General features: G+C 37.4%; 1 protein-coding gene across 1 annotated transcript in view; it reads right to left on the bottom strand.

Moving 5' to 3' along the window:
* Positions 1-5,664: 5,664 nt before the first annotated feature.
* LOC102860081 (eukaryotic translation initiation factor 3 subunit M-like) overlaps positions 5,665-8,864 on the bottom strand; it is a 32,329-nt gene continuing 29,129 nt past the window's right edge. The window contains exons 3-4 of the mRNA XM_006901585.1: positions 7,065-7,271; positions 5,665-5,796 (exon numbers count right to left, since the gene is read on the bottom strand). Of these exons, the coding sequence (XP_006901647.1) occupies positions 5,665-5,796; positions 7,065-7,271 (339 nt within the window). The remainder of the gene's footprint in view (positions 5,797-7,064; positions 7,272-8,864) is intronic.

The following is an 8,864-nucleotide window of genomic DNA, read 5'->3' as shown; positions in this document are numbered from 1 at the left end:
GGGTCTATTCAGGTGTTCAATTTTGGTTTGTGTCAGTTTAGGTAGGTTGTGAATTTATTAGTATTTTTCATTTGCTCTGGGTTTTCATATTTGGTTGAGTGTAGTTTTTCATAATATTTCAATGTTAACCTTTTTATTTTAGTTGGCTCTGTTGTGACGTTGCCCGTTTCATTTTTTATTCGGGTTATTTGTGTCTTTTCCTTCTTTTCCTTTGTTAGTTTTTCTAGTGGTTTCTCGAATTTATTGACCTTTTCAAAGAACCAAATCCTAGTGTTATTGATAGAGTCAATTGTTTTTCAGTTTTCTATTTCATTTATTTCTGCTCTAATTTTTATAATTTCAGGTTTTTTAGAGAATGTCATGTTTTCTTGCAGTTCTTTTTCAATTTGTTGGAGATGTTGGGTTAGAGAGTCAATGGTCATTTTTTCCTGTGTTCTGATGTGTTTGCTTATTGCTGTAAATTGCTGTTTCCCAGAGTTTTTGTTAAGTTGTGTTTTCATTTTCATTTGTTTGAAGACACTTTTTAATTTAATTTTTATTTCTTCTAGTAGCCACTCATGTTTAAGCAAGGTGTTGTTCAACTTCTAAATGTATGGGTTTTTTTCTTTATCCTCTTGCTATTAATATCTAAATTTGTATCTTTGTGGTCTGAGAGGATGCTTTGTATTATTTCTATTCTTTTTTTAATTAATTGATGCTTATCTTGTGACTTAAAATTTTATCTATTCTCAAGAATGTTTCATACACATTGGAGAAGTAAGTATACTGTGCTTTTTTTGGGTGCATTAGCCTATAAATATCTACAAGATCAAAGTCATTTGTTTTGTGGTTTAATTCTTCAGCATCTTTGTTGAGTTTTTTTTCTGGTCATTTTATCCTTTCTTGAGAGTGTGTATTGAAGTCTCCAACTACTATAGTAAGGTTGTCTATTTCCTTTTCAGTTTTGTTAATGTTTGCTTATATATTTTGCATAGATTTGGTGCGTAGGTATTTATTATTGTTATGTCCTTTTGTTCTGTCAACCCTTTAAGCATTATGTAGTGTTCTTCCTTTTCCTTTGTGATGGTTTTTGCATTGACATTTATATAATCAGAGATTAATATTGCTATTCTTGCTTTTTTCTGGTTGCCATTTGCTTGGTATATTTTTTCCCACCCTTTTCTGTTTAGTCTTTGTTTATCTTCATTTTTTAGGTGTGTCTATTGTAGACAGCATATTGATGGATTTTGGGGTTTTTTTATCCAATCTGCTACTCTTTTTCTCTTCAGTGATGCATTCAAATCATTCACATTCATTGTGATTATTGAGGGGTAAGATTTCATTAATATTGAGCTCTTTTTGGTATTGTTGCTGGTTACTTTGGTCAGTCCTTTTTTCTGTGGCGCTTCTGTAAGAAGGATGTCTGTCAGGGTTTCCTTCAATGTTGGTCTTGTTTTTACAAACTCCCTTAGGATATGTTTTCCTGGAAATATCTTGATTTCTCCTTCATATTTGATGGACAGTTTTGTTGAGTACAGTATTCTTGGTTGTCAGTTGTGTTCGAATGTTTGATATTTATCATTCCACTGTCTTCTTGTTCACATAGTTTCTACTGAGAAATTGGCACTTAATCTTATTTGTTCTCCTTTATAGGTTACTCTTTGTTTTTCACTCGCTGTTTTCAGAATACTCTCCTTATCTTTCATTCCGGCAAATTTGTCTATGATATGACCTGGGGTTTTTCTTTTGGGATCTATTCTATATGGTGTTCACTCAGCTTCTTGAAAAAAAAAATATATGCTTTCATTCTTCATTGTGCCTGGAAAGTCTTCTTTTAGTAATTCTTCCACAAATTTTTAGTGCCTTTACTTGCTTCTTTCTGTTCTGGGATTTCAATTTTGTGCATATTATTTCTCTTAATAGTGTCCCATATTATATTTTCTTCTTTTTCCTTCCTTTTTGATTCTGCTTTTTGTTCTAGCAGGTCAGTGGTGATAATTCTATCTCCTGTTTTGCTGGTTCTGTGTTCCATCTCTTCAACTCTGTTCCTCCTGGTTTTTGCTTTCAGTTTCCTATAAATCTTCAAATTTGTTTTTCATCCATTGAAAATATTCAAGCACTGTTCTTTTAAATTCTGTGTCAGAATGTTTCATCAGACTTTCTGGTTTTAGGGAATCCATTGACACCGTTTCATTTTTTGGTGGTGACATCTTGCTTTGGGCTTGTATAAGATGTGATGTAGCCTGCTTCTTTCATGACATTGCTGTGGTAGAGTTTTTCATGCCTGAGGCAATAGCTGGTTCTTGATCTGAAGTCACTGCTTCAAAAGAGGGCTTGGAAGGCACATTATCACAGATATACTTAGGGTGGATGCATGTGCAGACACATGCAGGGGTGGTGCATGTGGGGGAACCTGAATGGAAAATCAGGAAGCCTTGCTTTTCCCCTTGAGAACTGGATCTGCCACCCCTGTCAAGCTCCAGCTATCCTACTCCCTCTTTCTTAAGTTGAAGGGGCCATGTGGTCCAACAAATAGCAGTGATTTCCCCCCTAAGTACCCCACTCAAATTTCCCCTGTTCTTTTTGTTTGGTGGGTGGACTCTGCCATGGCTCATGGCTCCCTGCCAATGCATGTGGCTCCCCACCAAAGCTCGTGGCTCCCCACCAAGGCTTACAGCTCCCAAACTAATTGTTTTATTAACAGTTCTCACTCAAATTTCAGCTGCTCTGCTCGCGCTCTGTGCATGTCGCTCTCTGCCCCAATTAGGCATTGTTTTTGTGACAACATTCCAGAATAAGAGTTGAAGTGAAAATTGGACTAGGGGAGTGGAGAGAGGGAGGAAATTGTGCAACCGAAGTTTTTTTTAAAGGCATATTTATTTTTTAAAAATTGATCTGAGGAGTAGAGAGGAAAATGAACAATAATAAATGAATGAAAATCCAAGTAAACTGTCATTAAAATCACAATTAAGAAATACACAATAATGATGGTCAAGATCCAATGGTGATTAATTTGTTTCAAGCATAATATATCAGAATGATTGCATGAAACATAATATGAATGAAGGATAGCACGAAACACAATGTATACAAACTTTGTAAGCAACCCAATAATCTTAGTTAATCATAATAAAAAAGACAAAATCTCTGTGATTATAAAACTTTATATTACCTTATATGTCTGCATATGCAATTTACAAATTAAGCATTGCCTAATAAAAGCATTTTCTGATAAAGATAACAAAAAAAACCAAACAAACCCCAAAACCCTTTGACTGGACTATCAAAGACAAAAATATTTTGTATGGATCATACCTCAACATAATAAAACAAAAAAATCCTCATAGTTGGATCAATAAACAATAGCATGATGAATGGGAAAAAACATTCATATTGTTAAGACTTTTCATTTACTTGGATCCACAAACAATACTCATGGTAAAAACACCAAGGAATTAAATCATGTTGCACTGGGCTAATTTGGTGCAAAAGATATTTTTTCAAACTGTTAAAAAGCACTTGAGGACTAAGGTGTTTCTGATCCAAGCCACAGTATTTTTAACCATCTAATATATATACAACAGATGAACAGCAAATAAGGAAGACTGAAGATGAATCAATGCATTTAAAATATCATTTTAGCAAATATCGAATATACCCGGGAGTATCAGAAGATTGAACAATTTTATCTTGGCAGAAGTACAACAAAATGCTCGTCTTGTTACAAAAGAAGTTCATGATAATTTATCTCACATACTTTGGGCATGTTATCAAGAGGGCCCGGTCCTTAGAGAAGCGTATCATTCTTGGTAGAGGATCAGGAAAGGAGAAGACCATTACCCTCAACTGGATTCCATAGCTGCTGCAAAAATGGTGGCAAACCAGCTAAAACATAGCAAAGATTGTGAGTATAACATGAGACCAGCTTATATTTCATTCTTTTTTAGACAGAATTTCAATGAGTTAGAATCAACTTGAAGGATAATGGAAAAAAAAAAAAACCAACCAAAAACAAACCCACAATAATAAAACACTCAATATATTATTTCTTCTTCTATTATGACTCCTGTTTCTCAGAATCAATATGCAAATGACATACAAAAATATAAGCAGATCACATAGCTATATGTTGAACTCTGTACATTTCAACCTTAATAAAGCTTCCAATGCCATGAAAGAGCATTGTTTAATGATATTATTTTTCAATAGTACTCTAAAGCGGGGTTTGCAATGTAAGGAGGTTACAGCACACTTTAAGATTCTCTATGTAGAACACCCATCCGAATTTCTTACTTTGGAGTCTGCCTCTGAAAAGTCTTTCCTGATACTATTGTAGTAAAATAAACCTGCATGGAATCTTCTTTTTCTTTTTTCCAAAGAAGCTTGCTTTTAAAAAAATCTATATAGACTAAAGGAAAAGAACTCAGAGTAGATAATATAGGCAAAGGGAGGTCTGGTGATAGCACTGCTAATCCTAAAGTGGCCCTCCTCTGTCAGTTTGAATCCACCAGCCACTCTAGAGAAGAGTGATAGGCAATCTCCTCCCTCATGATTGACAGCCTCTGAAAACTCACTGGAGGGTCATCTCTGAGATAGTTTCAAACTGAGAGCAATGAGTGAATGACTGAATGAAATAAGACAAGTTCTATTTTAGACTTTAGGGAAAAGTCCCATATTTTCTTGGACTTACCTTTTGGTACTATTAGGGATCAAACTTTGGTAGTTAAAGGAAAGCTTTGCTTCATATTAAACTGAGTGACTAGGAGTTTGTCATTTAGCCTTTTTATGAGATTTGAACTTACCAACTTTGAAATCTTAAAGATAAATGATCTATATCAGAGGGCTCTGTGGTCACTGGATTACGTAATTAAAGTGCTTAGCAGATGTCAGGTACTTATGTTTAATAGTTACAGTTATTCTTATAAGAGTAGTAACATTTAGAGGTCAAAATTAGAATGTAGTATTGTGAAAATTAGAGTGTAGTAGAGTGAAAAGAAGGTGAGAAAATTTGTTTTCAGAGAACTTGGAGGAACAAAGATCATCCAAGACAACCAAGACAAGTTTGGCATCAAAGTGTTGTTTTTCAAAGTAAATAAGAGAATAAACCCTGCTTTCAACAGTAAACATATTACTCAAGACATGCTTGGAACTGCTTTTCTTTCTTTTTTAAAAAATTACATCAGAGTCTGTTAACCAAAGACACACAAAAAACTCTGCTTAGGAACGACAATTCAATTTTACAACTAATTAGTTTGAACATATTTCAGCCCTGGTTTCAAGTTCTTCCTGGCAGTCTTCACAGTTTACATCACTTCTCTGAGCCTGAAGTGTTTTTTGCCACCTTGAGATTTTTTTTAAAAAGTACATTTCTAAGCATAACTTTCCTTCCTTTCTATTAAAATTCTCTGCCAAATTACAAGCCATTATTAGATGACTTCTATTTCAAAGGAAAGGCATACCATTATTCACTTTGACCTGACTTTAAGGATAAACAATCTGATGGATGAAAGCAGAAGGGTACAGAATGTGATCTGACTTGGGGCCAGAATATTCTGCATTTCCCTAAGGATAGTTGCCATTTCACTAATGAAGAAGATATAATTCATTATAATCAGCTTTTGTGTCTGAAAGTGGAAAACCCCAAATGGAAACAGTAAGGAAGCAAATCATGGCACAGGATGGCAATTAGTCAAGCTTGGCTGCAGTAAAATGTCTGTGTTGAAGTGTTATGGGGTCTAAATATGGAAACTGATTTGGAATATTATTGTAGAGGTCACTGACCATTAGACTGAGTAATTGTACTTTATTCAGGAAGTACTAGGACACATTAAAATTTTTAGCAGGCAATTAACATTATGTGACTGAGTCTTTAGGAAAGTTAGCCTGATACCTTACTATTAGGTAAAATAGAGTGTAAAAGATTGAATATGGAGTGATCAGTTACAAAACTAGTTGTAAATAGTCCAAGAGACTAGAATTTCTATTGGATCTTAGAAAGGGAAATGTAGAGGAGACTAGGGAGAAACACTGCAGGGGAACAAAAACTCATTGCAGATCTTAGAATTTACTGAATGTTGTATTTAATCATGTTTGGTTATAATCTGGAACAAAATCTGTCATTGGGGCTCAATTTTTCAGCTAAACAATAGAGAATCGTATTGATATTAGGTTCCATTGAGTTGTGTTTGACCCATAACAACTCTATGAACAACAGATCTGAACCCTGTCCTATTCTGTGCCATCCTCATTCTTTCTGACACACTAGAGCCCATTATGGCAGTCATTGTGTCAATCTACTTGATTGAGGGTCTTCCTCTCCTTTGCAGACCCTCTGCTTTTCTGAGCATCTAATATAATAAGTATGTATCTAATATGACCTTTATGTATTAGATACATACATCTAGTACTTACATTCAGAGATGAACTATCACCAAGGAGATCCTGAACCCAAAGTTCTTTGCTGAAGATCAAACTCTAGAGCCTTCAGTCTGGATTAGATTTCAACATCAAGAAAACAAATTCCCATACCAGTAGGGTTAGTAGTCAACATCATAATAGAAGGAAAAATAATTGAAACGGTCAAGGATTTAATTTTACTTGGATTCACAATCAACACCTGTGATACTGGCAGTCATAAGATCAGCAGATGTATTGCTTTGGACCCATAACAACTCTATGAACAACAGATCTGAACCCTGTCCTATTCTGTGCCATCCTCACCCTTCCTGACACACTAGAGTCCTTTTCCTGAATGTCCCTGGGGAAAGGAGGAACGTTTAGGAGGACACAGAGGTGATTGATTGCCACGTCAATGACATGCTACAACAGCGACACAGCCAATGCCATCAAGCCTTCAGAGTGTGGGCTGGTAAGGCAAGAAGAGGCCGAGGATGCCACCTGCATTCCCATCTTCTGGAACAGCAAGTGGGTGAACTATTCAGACAAGTATGGCCTCAGGTAACAGCTGTATGACAGCAGTGCAGGGTTGCTCTTCAATGACCTGACATGCCTTATGCAAGCACTTGTTAAAGGCAGATGTCAATATCACGCCCCAGCAAGTTGATGAGCTAGATCAGCTACCCTACCTGAGTACCTGGTTCCGCATGCACAGTGCCATCATCCTGAACCTCTGCAATGGTTGAGTACAGATCAACTTTTTCCAGGACCATACCAAGCTCATCCTGTGCCTGCTGATAGCAGCTGTGACCTATAACAATGAGAAGCAGGACTTCTACCCACACCTCCTGAGCCTCCTGGAGGAGCACGGCTGGTCCAAGGAGCTGGCCAACTGCCTGTGCTACACTCAAACCATGACGGACAAGCTGCTGAGCTCACACTCCACCAGCAATCACCTCAAGGCCTCCTCATAGGTCTGCCTTCCTTGAGACAGGTGTTCCCCCTTCACTCCCACCAGCACCTGAAGCCTACAGAGGTCAGCTTCCCTCTCAGTGTTGAGTTTAACATGCCTCCAAGCCCTGAGGGTCAGAGAGAGAGCTCCATGATCCTTGCAGGTGAGGGTTGCCATGTAAGTTATTTTCTCACATATTCAGGTGCAGGTCCTATAGCCCCTACCCCTGACCATGTCTGCCTTGTCTGTCATGTGAATTGTACAAATAATTTCTATTGAATCTTGGACTGCCCTATCCTTTGTTTCATATACATTAAACATGAATCTTAAAAAAAACAAACCCACAACCAAATGGATGGATTGAGAAATTGTGGTACATTCACAAGATGGAACACTATGTAAAACTAAGGAGCAATAATTCCATAAAACACTATATAATATGGAGCAATCTAGAGAGCATTATGCTAAGTGAAATATCTCAGTCTCATAAGGACAAATACTGCATAAGACCATTATTGTAAAAATAAGAAAACTCCCCTTTTCTCAGTTGCCACTAAGGTGCCCAGTTCTTCTGAGGAAGCTAAAGCTGCATTGACATAAAGCCCTCACTTCATCTGACAACTAGCACCACCGCACCATGGCCTCCATCTCTGAGCCCACCTGCATCAACTCAGCCTTCATCCTGCATGACAACAAGGTGACCATCACTGAGGATAAAATAAATGTTTCATTAAAGCAGCCGGTGTCAACGTTGAACCTTTCTGGCCTAGCCTGTTTGCAAAGGCCCTGGCAAATATCAACATTGGGAGCCTCATCTGCAATATGGGTGCTAAGTGGACCTGCTCCAGGCGGGGCCCATGGGCTGGAGGCCCTCCCCCCTTCCACTGCTGCTGCTCCAGCTAAAGAGACTGATGATGACAAGAGGATAAGTAGTAAAATGTGCATAAATTTCCAAAAAGGGAAGGGAGTGGTAGGGGGGTTGAGGGTGGGAAGGGAGGAAATGATGATGTTGCAGAGTTGGTGGGTGGAGGGAGGGGGTAAAGGAATTAGGAAAGATCCTATGAGGATCTGGAAAGAGGGGCTAATAGAGGACAGAGATCAATGGTGATTAATTTTATAAGACACAATGTATGGAAATGATCTATTAAAAACAATGTAAAGGAATGAAGAACTGTGTGAAACATTATATGGATGAAATTCAAATTTTGTGTGCTTACCAATATAAAAGAAAAATAAATTATTTAATAATCCCTCAGTGTACATGAACAAAACACAACGTAAATGAAAAATTGTACAAAACATACAATGTATGTGAATGAAACATAATATATAGGAATGATTGCATGGGAGCCAATAAAATTGTTGTCGTTATGTGCCATCGAGTCGTTTGCGACTGACAGCGACCCTATGGACAACAGCCCTAAACCCTGCTCTATCCTGTGCCAATCACATGGCTTCTGACACACCCATCCTGATTACCCCAGTCACTGAATCAATCCACCTCATAGAGGGTCTTCCCCTCCTGCGTTGTCCCTCC

The sequence above is a fragment of the Elephantulus edwardii genome, unplaced genomic scaffold (genome assembly GCF_000299155.1).
Source record: "Elephantulus edwardii isolate Elephantulus edwardi_28Jun2011 unplaced genomic scaffold, EleEdw1.0 scaffold00336, whole genome shotgun sequence".
In the NCBI taxonomy this organism is placed as follows: Eukaryota; Metazoa; Chordata; class Mammalia; order Macroscelidea; family Macroscelididae; genus Elephantulus; species Elephantulus edwardii.
Note: the sequence above shows the minus strand (reverse complement) of the source record. Positions and strands in the feature narration are given on the sequence as shown.